At 34.0% G+C, this 24895-nt stretch overlaps 1 protein-coding gene across 6 annotated transcripts in view; it reads right to left on the bottom strand.

The window, feature by feature from the left end:
- Ctdspl2 (CTD small phosphatase like 2) overlaps nucleotides 1–24895 on the bottom strand; it is an 84129-nt gene that overhangs the window by 18358 nt on the left and 40876 nt on the right. For 4 of the 6 annotated variants that reach the window (XM_076850724.1, XM_076850727.1, XM_076850723.1 and 1 more), the window contains 5 exons: nucleotides 23315–23464; nucleotides 15457–15672; nucleotides 11445–11523; nucleotides 10437–10548; nucleotides 7092–7178 (listed from right to left, as the gene is read on the bottom strand). In XM_076850724.1, the coding sequence (XP_076706839.1) occupies nucleotides 7092–7178; nucleotides 10437–10548; nucleotides 11445–11523; nucleotides 15457–15672; nucleotides 23315–23464 (644 nt within the window). The remainder of the gene's footprint in view (nucleotides 1–7091; nucleotides 7179–10436; nucleotides 10549–11444; nucleotides 11524–15456; nucleotides 15673–23314; nucleotides 23465–24895) is intronic. The other 2 variants (XM_076850729.1, XM_076850726.1) reach the window with 1 other exon arrangement.

The following is a 24895-nucleotide window of genomic DNA, read 5'->3' as shown; positions in this document are numbered from 1 at the left end:
TGCTACATTATAGCAATCAGTTTAAAAACCAATCAATTCAGAAGCTGATGGTATAGCTCTAGATAGAGTGGCCTGCGTTTTATCCCTAGTACAAAAAAGAAAAATTTGGTAGAATTCATCCGCTTAAAAGTATGACATCTATTTTCCTTTAAAAGATGATGATGAGTGCTATTTCTTATCACCACTAAGAATTAAAGCAGAAGGGCACTTGCCAATTGTGTGAGGCACTGGGTTTGATCCTTAGCACTACGTAAAAAAAGTAATCAAAATAAAATGTATTGTGTCCATCTATGACTAAAATAAAGAATTAAAGCAACATGTACAATGCTGGGTATTATTAAGAATGACCCAGCAGCATGGAAGGAAATGGCATATACAAAGGCAGGAAGGCTTGAAGGAGCATGTCAGATTCAGGGAGAGGCAAGTAGTTCAAAATGGCTATAGATTAAGCTACGCAAAGGATGGAGATGGAGAGATGGTGGGTATGTTATATGTGCACGGGGGTGACAACCAGATCCCAAGGCACTATGGGACAATGAAAAAATTAGATTTTACCCAGAGCAGAGAAGAAAAATGATTATATTTACTTATTAGAAAAGTTATTCATGAGCCGGGTTCGGTGGCGCACACCTGTAATCCCAGCAGCACAGGATGCTGAGGCAGGAATCTCTAGTTCAAAGCTAGCCTCAGCAACAGCAAGGTGCTTAACAACTAAGTGAGACCCTGTCTCTAAATAAAATACAAAACAGGGCTGGGAATATGGCTTGGTGGTTGAGGGCCCCTGAGTTCAATCCCTGGAACCCCCCCACCAAATAAAGAAGGAAATGTTACATTAACTGAAGAGAGTAGAATATACACAGAAAAACATGGCTCTGCCAATTTTTTAAGTCATCAGTAAACCTGTTTTCTTCATCTATGAAATGCATATAGTAATAGTACCTACCTCATACTACTAAATAAGAATATTTACTATCATAGGATTAGATAAATTAAAAAATTAATAATTTAAAGTATTTGGAATATTGCCCATAATATTTAAAGTGCCAACAGCTATTAGTTATTAGTATTATCTATTTCATTGTTTAAAAGTCATGAGTCATAAAAAATAGCTGGAATAAATGTGATTCTATGGGGCAGAACATAAACAACCTCAATTGTAAAGAGCCTTGTGGAAGAGGGAAAGTAATGACTGTGAGTCGATAGTTTACCTATTTAACAAGAGTTAATATTTCCATCAACCATTTTTCTTCAAACTGTGACTCTTAACTATGTAGTCTCCCAAAGATCAAAAGATCATTTCAGTATAGTATACAAGTTCTTCAATACCTACAGTTAAGTATTCTATCTATACTACAAAGAGTTTAAATCTTTTCTCAATAACCAAAAAAAAAAAAAAAAAAAATTAAATGTCAAAAGTTTAAAAAGCATTCTTAGCATCAATATCAGAGCATAGAGATAAAACCCAAACCTTCTGCAAGCAAAGAAGACTGCTCAGGTAGCCCCATACCCATTGAGTTATTTAAGTCATCTTTTGCTTAACAAATTTCCAAAAATAAGAGGTAAATGAATACAATATGTGTAGCTGGGTGAATCTAGAGATGAACAGGTAAATACTATAACAATAAAAATAGAAATCAATTTGAATAGGAATTTTTTTTAGAGTCCAAGTGAAATAAAGTATTAATATATTAAAGTATTAGTGTGGGTGAAATATTGAAGTTTTGATGAAGCATAATGCAAGTAAAAACTTGGCTATTTTATTTTATATACATATTTAAACTTTTGATGTGTTTATATTAAGTTTAGTATTTTTTGGATTATTTCTTTCAAACCAAGTTTGATACAATACTGCATTACATCAAAAATTTATACAATTTTTTCATAATTTTTTGCTCTTTTTTTAAGTTTAGTATTTTAAAAACAAAAGTAAAGCAAAAACATTCTAAAAATTGAACTCTAAATTTGAAAGGGAATGAAGCGTCAAGTTTAATATGCTTAGTAATCAACTGTCATCACTTCTAAATATATAGAACATCTTCAGCTATCACTTCTAAATATATAGAACATCTTCAGCTGTTCAACAAGAACTGTTCAGCTGGTCAAGGTGGCACACGCCTATAATTCCAGCAATTCAGGAAGCTGAGGCAAAAGGAACTGCAAGTTCTAGGCCAGCCATGACACTTAGTAAGACCCCTTCTCAAAATAAAAGGGCTGGGAAGGTAGCTCAGTAGTATAGCACATCTGAATTCAATCCTCAGCATTGTGGATTGGTAGGGGGGATGGTAAACAAAAACAAGAAAACTAAAGTTTTATTTGTATCTTTTTAAACCTGTAAATTAATATTAGGATGAAAAAATTAGTACCAAATGACTAACCATACTTATAAGGATGGGAAAGTTGCTTTAAAATACTAAAAGTAGTATTTTAAATTTTTAATATTTATTTGCAATTAATTACTGAAATATTATTACTCATCAGCTAAAATATTACCCTCAAATAATAAGTATCCATTACTCCAAATGTTATATTTAAGGCACAAATACATATACTACTTTTGGGGTAGGGATAACAGAGATTAAACTTGTTACATCCTCAGTCCCTTTTTATTTTATTTTGAGGTAGGGGCTCACTAAACTGCCAAAGCTAGCCTCAAACTTGTAATCCTTCCTCAACCTCTTGAGTTACTAGAATTACAGATATGCACCACTGTTCCCAGTGAAATACTACTTTAAATTATTTAACAAAATTATGCTTTATGAAACTCAACAAAATGACTCTATTAAGTCAGAATTAGGAAGAAGACAAAATTAAACTAGGTATTTACTACAAAGTTCTTCATTTAAATGATTTTTTCCATTTATGAAGAAAAAACAAATCTGACTTTTCTATGAAAGGCTGCAGAGAAGAGACAGAAGCCACTGAAGCTCTATTTCTCTTGTTCCATGGTATGAAAATCATCCTAAACTGTAAGATTTCCAAGACACTAAAAATAGGAAAAGGCTAAGTTTTGCTATTCATGAAGTTCTCCACCTACCTGTCCCTCCAACTTTTCCCATAAAAGCCATCTCTAGCATGAAACAAAGCATCCTTTAAAAGTAGCTCCCTACAGGGTCCTATCTCTCCTTGAGTGCTTACCACAATCTGATTTCTGGACAGCTGACCCAAAGTTTTGTTGATTTGACTGATCTTCAAAAGCCACTGACTGGCTAAGTCTTATTGGTGAACAGAGTCAAAAATCAATTGCCCCTGCCATACTTTACACAATGAGAAGTTGGACAACACAGTTACGTTTGTCTGCACTGTGGTCAAACATATGAGGTATCTTCTTTTTGTCTTCAATCAGCCACGTTTGGGCTGAATAGCTCTATTACATCTTCAAAAAACTGAGCTCCAGTTCTTGATGGAGACAGAGGAAGGTCATTGAGGAGGTGTTTCAGCTCAAGAGCTAAGTGAAAAATGTCTTTTGATTCAGTCCTGCTTGTGGATAGAAGTCATCTTCTGGATGGAAGAGGGAGTGAGATGACCTAGAGTCTTGAATTGGTGGATCTGCAGGAACAGAAACTAAATACAGTGGAGACCTCTTAACTAAGTAACACCATGAGATGGATTTCCTGATAATGTGTCAATATAAACAAAATATAAAGATTAAACATGTGCACTGGAAGTGATCAGGCACTTGTTTTTCCAGGTATCACATGTATTTGAACCATTTTATGAATAAATGTTTTCCCAATAACTAATTATAAAACAAATTTTTAGGAAAAGATTTTAAAAAATACCAATTCAAACAAAATTCTGTACACACTTTGCCTTTGTGAGTGCCATATCCTCATTTGAAAAGGTCAGTTCTTTCAAGTGACTTTTCTCCATGAATACAAACTATAATCTGTCTATTTTGTTTAGTGTCAGTAATAACGTATATTAACTTTTACTCTGGATGGATCATTTATGTTTTTATCCCCTGACAAATGGAATTAAAATAATACTAAATTTAGAATTCAATAATCTACCTGTGTAAGAATTCTAAGACCTACATTAACCAAGTTGAATAAACTTATCAATCAAAAGACAAGTATTTTGAGTCAGGCAATCTTTAAATGTTCAGTAGTGACTACCTAAAAAATTCCCTCAAGTTTTGATCTAAGGAAAAAAAAAAAAAATCCAACTAGAAAAGCCCACAACCAGATTTCTGTGGATCTAATTTAAAATTTTTATATACAGTAACAAGAATTTTGATGAACATTTGATTACTTGCTTCCACTTAGAATCTCAATATGTAAATTTACTGTATATACTCTCATAATTATTATACCATGGGTCAGTATACAGGCCAACTGGCCAAATCCAGCATAAGTATATTTTTATAAATAAAGTTTTACTGGAATACAGCCATACTTTTTGTTTCTGGCTACTTTCATGTTGTAATGGCAAAAATAGTAGCTGCAACAGACATATAAAACCTAAGATATTTATTACTGGCCCTTTTATGGAAGTTTGCCAACTCCTGATATAGACAATTATTAAGATATATTTACATTTAATTGTTTTGAAATGAAAGAAAATGTAGAATTAAAATTAGGTAAACCACAACAGACTTACCACAAAAAGAAAACAAAAGTCCCAATAGGATGCTTTATCTGGCCTAGATAAGTTGATCCTATTTTAACTGAGAGTATATGTTTGAGTGTGTGTATGTGCACATGCATGCATGTGGATGTAAATGCTATGGAACTGACATATTAAAGAGGATACAGATAAATGCCAGGTAATTATTTACTGAAAAAGGGTTAATTTTATGTCATTTAAATTTTACCTCAATAAGGCATTCTTTAAATAAGAGTATATACAGTACTTTACAGGTTTCTACCTTTAAGTGGGCCACATTACAGTACAGTGGTTAAATATGTAAGTTACATCTTACCTAATAATGTGGTTTCTCCAAAATCTCTTAGATCATCTCAGACCCTTGTGTATATTTCTTCTTTGCCAGTAGATGGAGACAACACCACTGAAATTTTAAAAGACATCATTCCCTGTTTAAAGGGAGCTTGCTGGTCTGAAAAAACTGGGGGAACCCTAACCCAAAGATTTCTTCAGTTATTTTTAAAAAAGCAGACAGAATGGCCATACCAACACCAGAAATCCAAAGGAATGTACCCAATGTTAACTATGGACATCCTCAAAAGGGGAACTAAACCCTGTCCTTGATGTAGTAAATTAGTCATAATATTAAAATTCAATAATCTCTATAGCTTCTAAGATTCAAACTTCCTGCTCATTGTTATTTAGATTATTTATTTTTCAATTTCAGAAAGTGTAACTAAAAATATATAACAAAAAATATTTCTTAGAATTCCACAGAGACATTCAGTACATACATAATTTTTTAAACTATTAGTCATATGTACTCCTATAAGTCTTTTATTCAAACCACAACAACTATCCAGATCCACATGAAATAAGAACTTTTAAAAAGAAGAGTTAAAGCAGAAATGGTGGAAATAAGAAAAAAGTTCAATTATATGATCATACTGAAAAGAACCAAATTATCTCCTTTCCAGGTTTCTTATTTCACTATCAATACTACCTAAATAGACCAAAAGCCATCTATCTGTATGAAATAAATTTCAAATCTAGAAGCTTAATGAGTCATCTAAAAATCATTATTTACCTATTTTTCAAATAGCTTTCCCTTCCAAATTCAAACCACTAAAGCCACTGTGCAATCTTACCAAAAAAAAAAGAAAGAAAGAAAAAAAAAAAAAAAAAACCAACAAAACACCAACAAGGTTATTAAGCTAAAAAGAGAAAACTTAAGTTGTTGCTATACTTATATGTATTTGCCATATGACTACTGTCCTTGAAGTCCACCTAAACAAAAGCAATGTATAATGTCTTAAAAAAAGATTTGCCTGAAACCAATAACCAATTCAAAAGGAACAGAAAGATCTTAAAATCCCATTTTTATGCATATTTTGCTCATCCTCTGATTATATACCAGGACTTAAATCAGTTTACATAAAAGGAAGGTATATATGGTATTCAGGTATTATCACACCTGTAACACCTATCTAGGTTAAATTAGACCTGACAATCACTGCAAAAATAAATCTTCTGATGATTCATTACCAGATGAAGTATTTGGTAAAGTAGCCCTGAAGCACAAACTTCTATATACCTGAGGAATTTCATGATTCCTATGAGATAGCAACTAAAATCAGCCAAGAAAACTATGACCACATTATAACTGCCTATTAAGAGCACATAAACAACCATAAAGACCTTTTCATTATCTACATGGTAAATGATCCGTGAATTTAGTTAATCCGGGTTGGCTTCCTCTTGAAAGACTACAAACTCTTTAACACTTCCCCCATCTTTCAACATATAGTACATATAAAGTTAATGCTAATTAATAATATAACTGCCATCATAAAAAGGTACTTTGTAGTTTTGCAAGTATATTTGCTTATTTAATTAATTCACTCTTAAAATAGAGAGAATCTTAAAATAAAAAAAAATTTGCCAACACATATAATCCATGGTGAAATCTTAATGATATATATATTTTGCACTGTTACCTGTCCATCACAGATGAGAGAAATGTTTATACCCATACTAGAAGAGTGTCCTGGAATTCTGTGATTAACATAAAGTACATCTAACAAACTACAATTTTGCACACATTACTATAGGAAATAAAACGACCAACAAGGAATGAGTTTTCTTTTTATTAATTGAATTTTTGAAAAAACACCAGGTGTTAACCTAGCAAAGTCCTCTTGGGGAACTATGTCAGTGCTCCTGCCTCCACCTGCTGGCAAATAAATTACAAAACTAGCAGACATCACTGGGTAAGAAAAGTTAGTATTTTTTTGGTAACAAATTAATGTTGTTTTATGTAATTATCTAACATGATGCTACTTTGTGTTAATAGGCCACTAAAATATTGATGAAATCAATCAGGAAGTCTATAGAAAAACATATTAAACATCAAACACACACACACAAAAAAAATTTTTTGTTTTTGTTTTTTAACTCAGAATGTTACCCTAACAGACCAAAAATCAAGTTAAAAATTTAAAAATTACCTGATAAATGACATCTTGGAAAAGGACTGGAAAAGTAAGTGCTGCATCTTCTAGCTCATTTAGGCTACAATGCACTAGTGTTTCATCCTTAAAAGAAAAAACACATATTCAATAAATGAAATAAGATTTTTAAAAACCCTTCAAATGATAATTTTATGTAGTAATGATTACCAAAAACATTTATTAAGGCATCTATTTCATTTGTGGAATTTTATGAATATAATACATTATTATTAAGATAAGATTTTCTAAAGTCAATAGTTTTCAAGTGCAGTTCCTGGACCAATAAAAGGCATCAACAACATCTGGAAACTAGTAACAAATGCAAACAAAATTCTCCAGCTCTATTTCTGAAGGTTCATAAACTCAGGAGGCGGAGGGCCTCAGCAATCTTTGTTTCAAAAAGCCATTCAGGAAATTCTGATGCATGCTTAAGTTTGAGAACCACTGCTCTGAGTTCTGCAGCTGCCAACTTTGTTAGAAAACACATGTTTTTTTTCTTAATATAATTAGCAAATGCAAGTTTAAAATCTATTTTTTTAAATATGTATGTATATCTGTATCTATATATACCTATAGAAGTCTCTCTCTCTCCACACACACACACACACACACACACACACACACTACATATATATTTCATATAGCTCCTTATCGTCAAACTATATATAAAGAATCTTACTTTAGAAATAGATGTTTTTATCATGAATACATTTCATCCACATTATGTAACTAAATAGCAGGCAATGAAAACTTGTCATCTTTTATTCCCAAATCCTGTTTTCTCATTAAGAGAATAAGAAAGTAAGGATTGTTCAATGTAAGATAGATGCAAATATTTACATTTCTTAAATCTTGAATGCTTAAAAAAACAACAAAAAACAAGCCTTCTGTTAGTATTAACGAAAGCATTTAACAACAACAACAAAAAAAGCTACTAATGACTACCCTCTAAATTTTCAATGTGTTTATTAACTATCAAGTTCCAAGTTTTCATCTCTGAGAACATAACAAAAATTCAAATATTACGTCAAAGTTACCATAAGTGGTATATTTGTTGCTCAATTCAAGTTTTTATAGGTATTCCATTTCTGGGCCAATGAGCCAAATGGGGTAACATCAATTAAAATTAAACAACAATGATCAAAGTTTGTGATTCCACATCTTATTAACTAGCCTCACATGGGCTAGGCAAGCACTCTGCTACTGAGCCCCAGCCACAGCACTAGTGTGTGTGTGTGTGTTTTTTTTTTAACTTAAAAGTTAAACAATGAGAGCTAGGGCAGTAGCTCAGGGGCAGAGCGCTTGCCTAGCCTATGTGAGGCACTGGGATCAATCATTAGCACCACATAAAAATAAATAAGCAAAAATAAAGATACCATGTCCATCTACAACTAAAAACAAAACAACAACAAAAAAAGTTAAACTATGAGGAGGCAAAAAGTACATGCTTAACACAGCACACATTTCAAGGTATTGCTGTTAGCATATTAAGAAAATGTATTCTTTTAAAATTTTTATTTATTTATTTAAATTAGATATATATGACAGCAGAATGCATTTGATTCATTGTACCCAACTGCAGCAAAGCTTTACTTCTATGATTGTATACGATTTACCATCACACTTCAAATTTTTAAACAAATATTGAAGGAATAGTCATCATTTTTCAGTATCTCATAAAATGCATGTTTTTCTATTTCTTTTTATAGACAAAACTGTCTAAAGTAATAATTGGCATGCTACTCTCCACTGTTTCATGCCCTTTACAGACATGGTTAATAAATCACAGTCCTTCTATAGTTTCAGAATGGTTCTCAATCATTTACCCTGGAAGTCACTGTAAATTGATCAATGTCACTTGAAATAAAAACTATTCTTAAAAGAAAATGATTTCTCTTTCCTATAAATGAATCATAACTAATTCTACTGCTTCAACTATAGCCTATTAAGATCTGATCATTCTCCATCTAGTTCTCTAAGATTATTTATGCTCAATCTTTCTTTAACACTGAAGCCAAAATAATGTGGGAAAACTTAATATCATAACCACATCAGCTCCTAATAGTAAAATCTTTTTCATTTTCATCTTTAACTTGCATATCAAATCTAAATGATCATAATTCAAAAATACATCTTTCTCTTTTTATTGCTTCTAAATATCATGAAAATGTATGTAAGCAGATAGTAAATGTGATGACTACATATTAAATTGTATTAGCAAAATAAATGAAATATTCTGTTTTACTAGCTCTTCTAGTACTCTAAAATAGATAGGTTTGGGGGGTTTTGCTTTTTTAAAGATGGTGGTCCTGCTCCGTTGCCCAGGCTAACCTTGAACTCCTAGGCTAAAGTGATCCTCTTGCCTCAGCCTCCCTAGTAGCCCATGCCTGGCTCTTAAAATACAAATTTTAAATCACATTTAGAACATATTAAAATCTTTCATCACCAGCATTAAGAGATTATGCTTTTGACACTGTTCATGAAAAAAAACTTTTTTTTTTTGGTGCTGCTTTACCATTGGGCCATGTCTCCGTTCCTTTTGTTGTTTATTTGTTTGTTTTGGTGGTGCTGGGGATTAAACCCAGGGATTTGTGCATGCTAGGCAAGCACTCTACTGACTGAGCTATATTCCCCAGCCCCTGTCCCCATCCCTTTTAAAATTTTTTGTTTAGAGACAAGGTCTTGCTAAGTTGCTGAGGCTGACCTCGAACTGGGATTCCTGATGCAGTCTCCTGAGTCGCTGGGATCACAGATGTGCGCCACCAATCCCATGGTGAAAAGTTTATTGGTATCAGATAATATGCAAAAACAAATATGAAAAGGAATATGATCTTGCCATTAACTCAATGAGACCTAAATTATATTTGGTCCTTTGGGGAAACTTGAGAGCCTGACAAGAAAGAGGGAATCTAAAATGCAGGCACAATTCTAATGAAATAAAATTAGAACTTTTTAGAAGACAGAAAAACAAATCATGGGGCTGAGTATGTAGCTTAGTGGTAAAATACTCTCCTAGCATAACCAAGGCCCTGGGTTCCATCCCCAGCATCAGAAAAACAAATAACAAATTACAAGGGTCTCAGGAATATGGAGGAGAAAACTCATTTAAATACAAAAATTAAAAATGTGACTTATTCTCAAAGGATACTTGATCCCAACCAAATGTGGAACCCTAGCATTAGACTATACTTAAAAAGAACATTCCAGAAACCCAGGACATCATTATTTTAAGTGTGATAGCTACTCATTATTATTCATTTGTATTTTCAGTGTTTTGGACTGTTACTTTAAAAAAGAATTTAACTCCTTTATTCTCTCTTCCTCTACAGATAATACACTTACCAGGTCTAAAACTAAGGAGAATTCTGGTGTACTTCTTGTTTTCAATGGAAGAGCAGGTTTCCTATTTAGTTGTTCTTCTGTCAGTGGTGGAACATGTTTGATGAAATAATAGCTATAAATCAAATTTTAAGAAAAGTTTAATATTTCTATTTTTATAAACATAAAGCATATTATTAAATTTAGTACATTTTAAAATCTTTAATAAAGCCCATTTAACCCAGTAAAAACATGTAAGTAAAAGTCAAAATACAAATTAGTATCTCCATGTCTCAGTAAAGATATTAATACCTAGAAATCACATGCTCTTCCTAAAACAGATGCTCCTCACTATCAGATTCCCTCTCTAAAACCCACTGTGTACACTGGTTACTGGGGGTTGAACCCAGGACTTGAGCATGCTAGGCAAGTCCTCTACCACTGGTTCCTTGCCTTTTTTTTTTTTCTTTTTTTTCAAATATCTTTACTTTTTAGTTGCAGATGGACAATACCTTTATTTATTTATCTTTATGCTGTGCTGAGGTTCGAACCCAGCATCTCACACATGCTAGGTGAGTGCTCTACCACTGACCCACAGTCCCAGCCCCAAGCATTCCTGGCTTTTTAAAAAATCTTTTATTTGGAGACAGGGTCTCACTCAGTTGTCCAGGTTGACCTTGAACTTCCTCTTGCCTTGTGGTCTCCAAGATTACAGGAGAGTGTCACTATAATCATCCCAATAAATGCATCTTAAGTTGAAAATCATTTAATATAGCTAAAAGGTCAAACTTTGATGTTTAGCAACAAAGTAAAATGCAGAATATCAATTATTTACCCTCATAATCACATGGCTAATCGGGAACTACAGTTTGCTGCTCAGCATCACAAGAGAGTATTCTACCATGTAATACTAGCCCAGGATAAAAATCAAAATTCAAATTAAGGTTTCTACTGAAAGTGCCAGCTTTTGCATCAACATAAATTTGAAAAGTTATTAAATAAAGAGAAAAAATTTTAAATCAGATAACTCACGGGTCAAATACTTCCCAGTCTTCTTCATAGGTGGCTTCTGCATGGGCTGATGAATAACCACTCTCTGGAGTTACTGGTGCTATTTATTAAAATAAAAAGAAGATGTTACTTTTACTCACTCAATGCTTCCTTTAAGTGTGCATTTTTATTATTTCTATATAAGATCTTCCTGAGGCTCTGAATATATAAGATTAAAGACAAAAGTAACTTATAACTACTTGTAACTACTTGTAGTTAACTTGTAACTACACAGCATTTTAAAGCAAATTTAGTAACACACATTCAAAGGAGAAAACCTATCACTACAGATAGAATAACAAATATCATGACTAGTAGAAAAAAATTACTACTTATTAAAAATAATACCCCACAAAAATCCAGTTTCTAACTGGATAGTGATTGTATGTGATAATCATAAAGTTCTTATGGTGTTTTTGTATCAAAACTATACCATAAAGTGCCTTGTAAATATAGGTAGTCAATAAATATATGCTAACAACAGATCCAACCATGGTCTTTATTTACTTATTTATTTTTAAGTTTCGGGTTATAGACATTTAATTTTATTCAGAATTTTCCACTTGTTTTCAAGTTTACATCTTTTGTTGTTGTTGTTGTTTTTGTGGTAGCAGTGGGGCTTTAACACAGGACCTCACACATGCTAGGCAAGTGCTCTACCTCTGAGCCACATCTCCAGCCCCAAACATAGTTTTAAAATCTGAGATTCATGAACAGTCTTTAAGAAGTCCAAGCATTCATTTATAACAACATGAATGGAACTGCAGATCATTAACTGAAATAAGCCAGGTACAGAAAGACAAGTACCATAGAAGTTGATAACAGAATGGTGGTTACCAGAGATCAGTGTATGCAGGAGTTGGGCAGAAATTGATCAATGGGTACTAAGTTATAGTTAGAGAGGAGTGAGAGGTAATGCTATGCTACTGCACAGTAGGGTTACTGTAGATAACAGTAAGTACTGTCCACTTCCAAAAGCTAGAAAAAAGGATTTTGAATGTTTCATCATCAAGAAATAATAAATGTTTAAGAAGACAGATATTTAACCTGATGTAAACATTACACAATATATATATGTATTGAAACACTGCATGATACTACATCAGTTTTCACAATTTTCACGTATCAAAAATAATTTTTAAAAAGTCCGTGAACCCCACGAAGACTTAAGTATGTACATTTTCCCAGGAATCTCAAGGTTGTATCTATGATCTTAAAAAGCTAAGTAATGAGGTTGGGGATGCAGGTCATGGTAGAGCACTTGCCTAGTGTGTGCAAGGCCATGGATTCAATCCCAAGTACTGCCCGCCCACCCCCCCAAAAAATGGTTAAGTAATGTATCATGTCTACATGTTGCTGCATGTAGAAAAAAAATAGCTTTATATTTTACTTCTAACTTACAACTTTAAAATAATTAAGGAACAATTGTATTCTATATAATTCATTCTGTCTAAACTAAGATTATATCAATTAAAAAACATTATGCTATAGAAACATGCTGAGAATTTCCTAAGACAATAACTGTGACTTAGATTGAAGGAGAGGAAGATTGTTCCTTACAATCTAAACAAATAATGTCTAAAAGGCAACGATTTTAGGTGGAACCCAGTAAAAGTGTCTGTAATCCTTAGAAATGGAGTATTAGAGGGTAAGTTTCAGGACAAAAATTAACCTTTTTTTACAATTATGTATTTAGGCTTTCTTAGACAAGGTCACTTTGATGTGTTTGTTCAAATGACATAAGATGTAAAGCAGAATTTTTATTTATCTGTGACAATTTATACCTGAAATAGTTCACTAACACAAGGGGATAATAAAAAATGTATCTTCCAACTACTTCACTATTCCAAATTCCTACTGACCTGAGAGAAAGTATAGAACATACATGAATTCCAACATACTATGGATCTTTCATATTTCACTGTATTTAGCCTTCAAAACCCTGTATTATTATTACTACCATTTATTTATTTCTGAGATGAAGTCTAAGTTGCCTAAGCTGGTCCAAAATTCCAGGGCTCAAGTGATCCTCCCACCTAAGCCTCCAGAGTATAAGGGAGAGGCTACAGACATACCCCATTTATCATTTTAAAACTAAGAAAACTGTGTTTCAAACTCTCTCAAGAGACTTTGGGCTCCATTAAGCTGTGGTAGTAATTCTTCCCCTTTGATTGTAGAGTTAGATATATATGTTATTAAGTTTGCTTTGAAGTTTGTTAATATTCCAAATGATACTTTGGGGTCTTGAGACAGTTTGAAACACAATTTTTAGCTTTAAAATGGTAATAAGCTACCTTCTTGTCTTCTTTGGCTTTGTTTTCTTATCATCATCATCCCAGAGTAACTGCAATGTGCCACCACATCATCTTGCTTACTTATTTGTAATAGCACTCACCACATGGTAATTTTTCTGCGTACCTGGCTCTTCAATTAGATCATGAACTCCTTAGGGTCAAGGAGTGTACCTTATTCATCATTATCAATAATTCCCATCACAAAAAAATAGGTGTTCATAAATGTAGGGATATAAATGAGACAACTGTATTAAGTCTTACTTTTCCTATCCAGAAATTAAGGTCACAGAAATCACTTTTCCACCTTCACAGTTGTCATAAAAAATAAATACAAAGACTTATTATAGCCAAGAGTCCTGGACTTTATCCTTTACCATTCATTAGATTTATAATCCTGGGCAATGTAATCAGTATGAACACATTGGTCAAAGGTAAGTTAATCTGTGTATAACCTTGTTGATCTGCTTGTTAGATTTAGTATCATTCTTAAATTCTGGGCGTAACAGTATAATTAAGAATTTTTGGCTTCATGAAATTAAGTCTTGCCTCTATTTTGGTGCTTTTCTCTTTATATTGGTATTAATAAGTGATTGATTGTTGGGGGGCAGGGGGTTCTAGGGATTGAACCCCCCAGGAGCACTCAAACACTGAGCCACATCTCCAGTCCTATTTTGTATTTTATTTTACAGACAAGGTCTCACTGAGTTGCTTAGTACCTCGCTGTTGCTGAAGCTGGCTTTGAACTTATGATCCTCCTGCCTCAGCATCCTGAGCTGCTGGGATTACAGGCGTGCGCCACTGCACCTGGCTAATGAGTTTTACTATATAGAAGATTCACAATTCTGTGCATTTTTTTTCTTTAAATGTTTTCTGCTGTTTTATTGTGTGTGTTTTTTGTTTGCTTGTTTAAAGTTTCCACTTTATATATGAGAGAAGTACATTATTCTACTTCTTTATGCCAAACCATTCTTCTTAACCAATATACATTTACTGAGTCTCTCAAGTATCTGGCACCATAAGGAACAAAAAAAAACCTAAGATAAAATGTCTGCCCCAGAAGGAAGTTGACTATCCTCAATTTTACTTCACTTTCAGGAATGGTGGAACACAATTTGATCTTATACTAGGTATATCTTCTCTACCTCTCAGATGCATTAAGTTTCTACATTTCAATGGCTACTGGCTAAGAAAGTAATAATTATGTTAATGAAGTTTGTAAAGATTCATAAGACTGCAAAATTTGGGTATAGGGAGAGATCCAGAAACACCCCCCTTGGGGGTACATCATTCATGTATGCAATAAATCTAAAATTGTGACACTGCCTCTAGGCAGGGACTGCAGACCTAGGGTCCAAGACTAGTGCAAATAATGACTTTGGATTTCTGGGATAAAATTTTGTTTCCAATTTAATTTTCTTTTTAACTTCAAGGAAGAAAAGTTTATGCATTTAATCTGCCCATTCAAGAAAAAAATCTGATATACTATATTTTTATAAACTATTCATGAAGACACATAAAAAATGATTTTTCAGGCTGGGGATGTGGCTCAAGTGGTAGCGCGCTTGCCTGGCATGCGTGCGGCCCGGGTTCATCCTCAGCACCACATACAAAGCAAAGATGTGTCCGCCGATAACTAAAAAATAAATATTGAAATTCTCTCCCTCTCTCTTTAAAAAAAAAAAAAAAAGATTTTTCTTCACCTGTAAGGGGTGGGATATCACGATTAACTGTTTCTTCTGCTTCTTCTAAACCATTATTTATCGATGGCCTCACTTGTACTGCTTGATTTGAGTAAGCTGCTCCATTAGTTGATGTTGTAGTACTGGTAGTGATCTCATCCACCTGTTCCATATCAAGTTGTTTTACTATCTCTTCAGCTTCCACAGCCTGTCCTGGGGAATCTGATCCTGACGTTCCTGCAATCAGAATTCAGTGTACTATCATCATTGAAGAACTCAAATATTTAGAAAAATTAAATGCAATTATCATTATGTAATTTATTTGGACTAATACTTTATATAGGAACAAAGCTAAGGATACAGCCTTTAGAAAGTCTTCTATACACTTTTCACACACACAAAAAAAGGATCAAGAATGTTTATGATCACCATTTGACCCAGCTATCCCACTCCTTGATTTATACTCAAAGGACTTAAAATCAGCATACTAGAGTAATGCAGCTACATCAATGTTCATAGCAGCTCAATTCACAATAGCTAAACTGTAAGCAACCTAGATGCCCTTCAACAGATGAATGGATAAAAAAGCTATGGTATAGAATATTACTCAGCATTAAAAGAGAATAAAATTATGGCATTTGCAGGTAAATGGATGTAGCTGGAGAATATCATGCTAAGCAAAGTAAGCCAATCCCAAAAAACCAAAGGCCAAGTGTTCTCTCTGATAAGTGGATGCTTATCCATGTGTGTGGGTGGGGGGTGATGATGGAAAAAATGGAAGAACTTTGATTGGGCAAAGGGGAGGGAGAAGTGGGGAGCGTGTATGGGGCAGAAGAGATGGTGGAATAAGATGGACATCATTACCCTAGGTACATGTATGACTGTACCGGTGTGACTCTACATCGCATACAACCAGAGAAATGAAAAGAAATAAAAAAGAATGTTTATGAACCACCATGTAACTCAGCTATCCCACTCCTTGCTATTTATCCAAAAGAACTAAAACCAGTAATAATTACTATAGCAATAATCACTCTAATGTTTATATACTTACAGCACAATTCAAAATAGACAAATTATGGAATCAACCCAGATGCTTGTCAACAGATGAATGGATCAAAAAAATGTGATATATACACAACGGAGTTTTACTCGGCCATAAAGAAGAATGAAATTATTGCATTTGCTAGTAAATGGATGAAAATGGAGAAAATCATGCCAAGTGAAATAAGCCACACTTAGAAAAATCAAGGGTTGAATGTTCTCTCTCATATGTGGAAGCTAGAGAAAAATAAGGGAAAGAAGGCAGTTGGGAGGTGAGGGGGTGTTGGATATCACAAGTATATAGAGAAGACCAGTGAAGTAACAGAAGAAGGAGAGGGAGGAAGGAAAGGAAAGGGGAAGAGATAAGGAGTGAATTTAACAAAATCATGTTATATACATACATAAATGTGCTAAAGGGAATCTCACTTTTATGTATATGTATAGAGTACCAATCAAAAAAAAATAAAGGAACAAAAGGAAGCTCAGTAGAAGAGAAGAAGAAGAATAGAGGGAGAAAAGAATAAGATGCGGGAATGGTGATTGAAATCAAATTCCTTGCATGTTTGATTTTGCCAAAATGAACCCCAATACAACATACAATTATACATTAATTTTTTTTAAATGGGGGGAAATTTTTTTTTTTTTTTTTTTTTTTTTGGTGCCAGGGATTGAACCTATAGGTGCTTAACCACTGAGCCACATCCCCAGTCCTTTTTATTCTGAAACAAAGCCTTGTTAAGTTGCTGTGGCTGGCCTGGAACTTGTGGTCCTTTTGCCTCAGTCTCCAAAGTCACTGGGATTATAGGCATGTGTCACCACACAGATGAACACATTTTTTTTTTAAGTTTCAAATAGTTCAGAAACACCTATTAATACTCAAATAAGAGTCATAATTTAGAACTTCTTTTTAATAAAGCATATATCGTTTTTTAAGAACATACTATGTGTCAGGCATTTCATATATGTTCACTATTCCCAAACAAATTCTTCTAATTCAAATACAAGCATCCTAGCCATTGTAGGGAACTGTAATTTTTCAACCAGTGGCACTTATCCAAGAATAAGCTAAATGTTCCCCTAACCATAAGAACCTTTTTATTAAGACACCAAAATTTACTCAACAAAATTCCATCTCAATAACAAAATCATCCAATTCTTCTTCCACAATGAAATGATCCCATTCTATTTCTGAAATCCTTCAAATGTCATTTTAAACAACAAAAAAAACTTCCAACATTCACAATTTCCTTGTATTCTCTGCATTATTGCTTTAAATTTAACTTCTTTCCTAAAAGCATTTATTTTCCTGATGCACTCAATATTCTTTATACTCCCATGCCAAATATACTAATTGAATCAGAATTTATCTCCATTCCTACTAACAGATGACTGATTTTTCCACTAATAGAGGGGTTGTGGGTGGAGCCTACTCTTTGAGACTAACATCATGTGGCTAATACAACTTTTCACTAATTCTCAATGCTCTCATCTAACATATACTACCAGGATCCTCTCAGTCACAGAAGTTCAACACCTAGCTATTAGTTCATCATCACTCTATTAATAAATATGGTATCTTATCTAGTTTTTTATTACAAATGATGCCAGTGACTCATCCAATGACTAATCCTCAAAGTTTTTGCTTTCTTGAGTTTTAAATATCTTCAAACTGTTCTTTAGCCATTATTACCAGGCAATAAGCTGGATATTAAAATAAGAAACTGTTCATCTCTGAAACCTAAAATTAATATTAGGTTTAATATAAAATTAACATTAATCTTACTGCAACCCTGTAATCTTCCAATTATCTATCTTATTCCCATTATATGTGATCATCATGCTTGATGATCCTAACACATCACTCATCAACTTCTTCCCCACTCTTCTCACCTAGACTTCATAGTATATCACTTAACCCACTTGCAAGCCAGTGCTCTCAGCAATCTTGTTTCTGTGTTCTTCCACTGATAGAAATCAAGAAATCCCTCTTGAATTATTATGACAGGCTTCTCAGACTACTAAAGGAAACAATAAAAAGTCTGGTCATACTCCAGATGAAATCCCCCAATCTTAACTAGGCCTCTAGCATGCTGCGCAGCACTTTTTTGTCTCAGCTCCTTCCCAGAGCAACATTTTAACCCTTCAGTATTCTCCTCAAGTCCCCGCCACTAGTACCACCCCTATAAATAAAATAATCCCCTCTTTCAAAGAAAAAATTTTAACTATCAAATATCAAATCTTTCTTCCTCAAACTTCTGTGTGTTAACCTTTGGAGTTTTTCCCCCTCCAGCATTAGGAAAAATGTCTCCCTATCCTATTTCAATTTGAATCCTTTTACCTATTCTTTTGATCCCAGCTCTGTCAATGATCTCTAAAAATTTTCTCCACTTTCCTCTTTTTTTCAGTTTTCAACTTTTTCCTATATTAGATACTTCCCTGAGGCATAAAATACAAAAATATTCGGCTCTTATAACTATTGATGGAGACTGTGTGACTTCTCTAGTTTTTCATTCACACTTAAGCTTTTCATAAAAGCAATCTACTTTTGCTGTTTCCTTTCTTACTCTCCATTTTATTATTCTAACTCAGTAATACTGGGCTTCCAAATCTGAACGCTCCTCTGAAACTTTTTGGCAAAGAAACTAATGCCCTTCTAACTGATCAGCTTAGTTATGTCCTTTCAATGCTCATTTCCTTTTCTTCTATCTTTATAATTCTTAATCCATGCTCTGGGTTGAACAGTCCTTTCTCTGTCTTTTATTAAGTCTCATCTCCTGGCTTCCTCCATGTCTTCTTTTGTTGGCTGCTCTTAATTTTTCCAGTCCTTCAATGTTTCCCCGCAAAATTCTAATCTTGGTTTGCAGAACTAAAATAAACAATTTGTTCCACTGGTTTCCACTGATACCAAGATGATAGCATAGTCTGCTGCTTAAACCCAGAAATCTGAAATCAACATTGGAATGACAAAGCTCTTACTAGACATTTTAATTTTGTTGTTTCATGACATCTCAAGACCAGCACAGCTTGAATTAAACTCAATTATGTCAGGGAGCTTTCTTCTTTAATCTCCCTTTCTATCACCTCTAATCTGTGCCCCAAACTTGTCCATTTTATATTCTCTTCCTCTCTTTTCTAATACTAAAGTCTCATGGACTACTACAATTCTACTAATTTCTCCCAGCCTCCAGTCTCTTTAGGATCTAGCCTATATATTCTTGCCAAGTGATCATTATAAAACATAAATCTGACTCATCATTTCACTAGATTAAAAACCTTTCAGCCAATCCCCACTGACTATAGTTCTGTCTGTTTTAAATGCTGTGGGGCCTTTGCTCATATTGCTCCTTCTACCTGGAATGCTCTTTACCACCTTTCAAAATCCAACTTTTCTATCACATGTTCTGTGACTCACTAAACCCATCACCCACCACAGAGGATCACTCCATTCTCTTAAGTATTTTAATGTTCCGTATCTCTACAATGTGCCTATAAAACTTATTACACTAATTTAATCACAAAAAGGAAACATTTTTGTAGGGAAAGAGGATCATGCTAATTAGCCCAGGTTTGCCTTGAACTTGTAATCCTCCTGCCTCAGGTTACCAAGTAGCTGGGTATACAGCACCATGCCCAACAAAAGTAAGATCCCTGAAGCCAGGGATCATGTGCCAATCATTTCTAAATTTCCAGTAACTAACAGTAAACATTAGATGCTCAATAAAAATTTATTAAAATAAATGGAAATCCTCAAGACACTCCAAACACTTAAATATAATTATGCCATTTCATGGATTAAGAAGCACAAGAATTCTACAGTCCCTTCATGTGCTAATATGCATTATTTTCTTCCTCAGGACATTTTTGATTCTATATTATACAATTCTGCCTTTTTAAAAAAAATATTTTTTTAGTTGTAGATGAACATAATACCTTTACTTATTCATTTATTTTTATATAGTGCAGTGCCTTATATTTTCTTCCTCAGGACATTTTTGATTCTATATTATACAATTCTGCCTTTTTAAAAAAAATATTTTTTTAGTTGTAGATGAACATAATACCTTTACTTATTCATTTATTTTTATATAGTGCAGTGCCTTATACGTGTGAGGCAAGTGTCCTACCACTGAGCTACAGCCCCAGCCCCCATTCTGCCTTTCAAAAACTGCCCTAGGGGGCTGGGGTTGTGGCTTAGCAGTAGAGTGTTCGCCTACCACATGGGAGGCCCTGGGTTCAATCCTCAGCACCATATATATATAGAGAGAGGCGGGGGGTGGGGAGAAAGAGAGAAAAAAAGAAAGAGAAAAGAAAAGAAAGGTATTGTGTCCAACTACAACTAAGAAAAAAAAACAAACAAGACTGCCCCAAGGATGAGGTTGTAGCTCAGTGGTAGAGCGCTTGCCTAGCAAGGTCTGAGGCACTGGGTTCAATCCTCAGCACCACGTAAAAATAAATAAAGGCACAGTGTCTATCTACAACTAAAATAAATACATACAAAAGCTGCACTATCAGTTGAACAGTGGTGCATGCCTATAATCCTAGCAACTTGGGAAGCTGAGGGAAGAATGCAAGTTTTAGACAGCTTCAGCAACTTATTGAGACCCTGTCTCAAAAATTTTAATCCCAGTTGGCTCAGGAGGCTGAGGCAGGAGGATTTTGAGTTCAAAGCAAGCTGCTGCTCTAAGCAACTCAGTGAGACCCTATCTCTAAATAAAATACAAAATAGAGCTGGGGACATGGCTCAGTGGTTGAGTGCCTCTGAAGTTCAATCCCCTAAATGAATAGATAGATAGATAGATAGATAGACAGACAGACAGACAGATAGATAGATAGATAGGGAGGGAGGGAGGGAGGGCTGGGGATATAGCACACAGTGATTAAGTGTCCCTAGGTTTGATCTCCAGTACCAAACAGATGAATAAGCAAAAAATAAAATAAAATTTGCATTATCAAGCCTGTGGGCCCAGCCACTAACAGCATTCAGGCAAGTTTGAGTCAACAAGGGAGATTTAGTGAGATTCTGTCTCAAAATTAAAAGGGCTATGGATATAGCTCAAAGATAAAGCAATTGCCTAGTATATGTGAGGCTCTGGGTTTAATCACCAGAATCACCAGGAAAATAAATACCCCCACCACACACACACTATTATTCAGCAACATAATTAAGACTGGAATTTAAGTAATTAGGCAACACACATTTTCCATGTGTACATACTGTATCAAAAATAAAGACTATCCTTTGCCCTCAACTAACCTAAAAAATAAACTATCATAAATAAAAACACAGTATAGTAAATAAGCTGTTAAAAAAAAATGAAAGGTGGGCTGAGGTTGTGGTTCAGTGGCAGAATGCTTGCCTACATGTGTGAGGCACTGGGTTCAAATCTCAGCATCATATATAAATCAATCAATCAATAAAAAAGTCTGTCAACAACTAAAATACTAAAAAAAAGAAAAGAAGGGGCCAGGTAAGGGCATGTACTTAGTAGGCTGTGGCATGAAGATCCTAAATTTGAGGCCAGCCTGGGTAATTTAGTGAGACTGTCTCAAAATAAAATAAATGATGAATGAGGCCCTGAGTTAAATCTCTAGTATCCCTAGCCCCGCAAAAAGTAAAGAAGCAAATTTGATTTTTTTTTTATATTTATTTTTTAGGTGTAGATGGACACAACACAATGCCTTTATTTTTATGTGGTGCTGAGAATCGAACCCAGGTCCCTTCCCGTGCTAGGCAAGTGCTCCACCGCTGAGCCACAATCCCAGCCCCAAATTTGATTCTTTTGTAAAGACTTTATATAATAAAATCTTTGATTCATTTGAATTAGAGTATTATTTACTACCTAAGAATAGTATTAGAGTACTATTAGTACCTTAATTCAAATAAAACAAATTACTATTTATCTAGATTGAAGATACCTAGGAGGAAAAAAAAAAGATAATAAAACTGCATTACAAAAAATTATATGGTTTCAGTTTAAAGGTATTTAATAAATCTGTAATGTCACAGAATACTGGAAATGTTTCTGGATTCTCTGCTATATATTCTTTAAGAATTATAAAAGTTGGGCAGGGCGCAGTAGCACACACCAGTAATCCCAGCAGCTAAGGAGGCCGAGGCAGGAAGATCGCAAGTTCAAAGCCAACCTCAGCAAAGGCAAGGCACTAAGCAACTCAGTGAGACCCTGTCTCTAAATAAAATGGAAAATAGGGCTAGGAATGTGGCTCAGTGGTCAAATGCCCTGAGTTCAATTCCTGATACAAAAAAAAATATATATATATATGTATATATATACATGTATGTATATATATATACATACATACACACATATATATATACACACACACAGAGAGAAGTCAATCAGGCTAGGGTTATGGCTCAGTGGTAGAGAACTTGCCTAGCACGTATGAGACACTGGGTTGGATCCTCAGCAGCACATGAAGATAAATAAAATAAAGGTTTGTGTCTATCTACAACTAAAAAGAAAAGATTAAAAAAAAAAGAATTATAGAAGTCACCCCAATAATAATAAAAATAAAAATTATCCCTTTAGACCAAAGTCTTATCATCTAGATTTTCAGATAATGAAAGCATAGAAAAAACAAAGTAATTATTTCAGTAAATTAAAAAATACTTTCAAGGAACTGTACATTTTTAACAAGTTCATAAAACAAATAAGATGCTGACAAAATATGGCAGTAAAATTAAAAAGATCTTTTTAAAAATTATGAAGGTTTAAACCCTTCATAATTTATTAACTTCATAGTTTATTAACTATAATTTAATAATATTAAATTATAGTTAATACTTAACCATATGAAAATAGTTTATACATACCATTTTTATTTGCTGGTGAAAAAAAGTTGAAGACAGGAGAAAATATGGTCCCCAACAATGTAGTCCTTGGAGGACTGCCAGAGGAAGGATTTTCTTCTAATTTCCCATTTTGTTTTGCATGTTGATTTGTCATTTCATAACTACCAGCTTCTAAGAAAGAATAGAAAAAAAGGTCATAAACAGTGACTTTCAGAAATTACACATAAATCATTTTAAAAATAACTTTTCTCCCCTCAAATACTTGTGAAAACTAATTAACATTCAGGAGTGATTAATAAAGAAATACTGAGGTAAATCATTCATAAATCAAATAATCATAAAGTAACACTTTATTACTGTTAACATTTATTGAGTTTTTCAAAGTAAATTTAAATACAAAATTATACAAATCAAAAGGCTTCAAATTAATATAGTGTAACAGAAAATGAAAAAAAATTCTTTGTAAGAAAGTAAACAAGTTATCAGTATCAAAAGCATGAAGGCAAGATTCTGTTTTTGATTACACTTTGGAATGCTGCCTACTTCATAAAATCTTCCCTCATAACTTTCTAAAGAATGACAGTTAAATCATTAGAGGCAACCTGCCCTACTGAAGAAGGTCAAATACAGCTGTGTCAAAAATTACTTAATAGAGCTGGAGAAGGTAGCTCAGTGGTAAAGCCTAGCAAGTACAAGGCCTTGGGATTCAATCCCCAGAATGATTAAAAGAAAAAATAAAACAAAACATGAAACCTGAGCCATTTCAGAGTGGTTAGGAAGAATAATCTTATAAGTAAAAAATTTCTTAGATATTTGGGAAATATAAAACAAAAATAAAATGGAAAGTTTTGACTTTGACTTATCCTCCACAATGTTACCTTTTTGATATAGCTTTAAAAACAAAACAAAACAACAACAACAACAAAAACTTGTTTCTCTCATTCCTTTTTTTTTTTTTTTTTCTGATTTGGTACCAGGGATTGAACTCAGGGGCCCTCTACTACTGAGCCACATCCCCAGCCCTATTTTTGTATTTTATTTAGAGACGGTCTCACTGAGTTGCTTAGTGCCTTGCTTTTGCTGAGGCTGGCTTTGAACTTTCGATCCTCCTGCCTCAGCCTCCTGAGCTGCTGGGATTACAGGCCTGTGCCACTGCAACCAGCTTCGTTCATTATTCATTATTTTTATACGTATGTACGTATTTAGGTGGTACTGGGGATTTAACCCAGGGGTACTCTACCACTGAGCTATACATTCATTCATTAGTAGTAGGGATTGAACCCAGCCAGCAGTACTCTAATACTAGGCTACATCCCTACCCCCTTTTAATATTTTATTTTGAGACAAGGTCTTGCCCAGTTGCCCAGGCTGGCCTTCAATTTGTGATCCTCCTGCTTCAGTCTCTTAAGTCACTGGGATTACAGTGTACACTACCTCACCCAGCTTAACTTGTTTATCCCTCTTTCTTCTCCTCTCTGTCCTAAGTGTCCTTTTCTCCATATTGATCACTTTAAACAATAAAGACACATTACTGCACTGAGGGAATGAGGAAAGAACTGTTATTGCCCTTGTGTGTAAAACAGTTTTAGTTAGCTTGGTGAG

The sequence above is a fragment of the Callospermophilus lateralis genome, chromosome 3 (genome assembly GCF_048772815.1).
Source record: "Callospermophilus lateralis isolate mCalLat2 chromosome 3, mCalLat2.hap1, whole genome shotgun sequence".
Classification (NCBI taxonomy): domain Eukaryota; kingdom Metazoa; phylum Chordata; class Mammalia; order Rodentia; family Sciuridae; genus Callospermophilus; species Callospermophilus lateralis.
The sequence above is the reverse complement of the archived record's forward strand: the minus strand, read 5'-3'. Positions and strand labels throughout refer to the sequence as shown.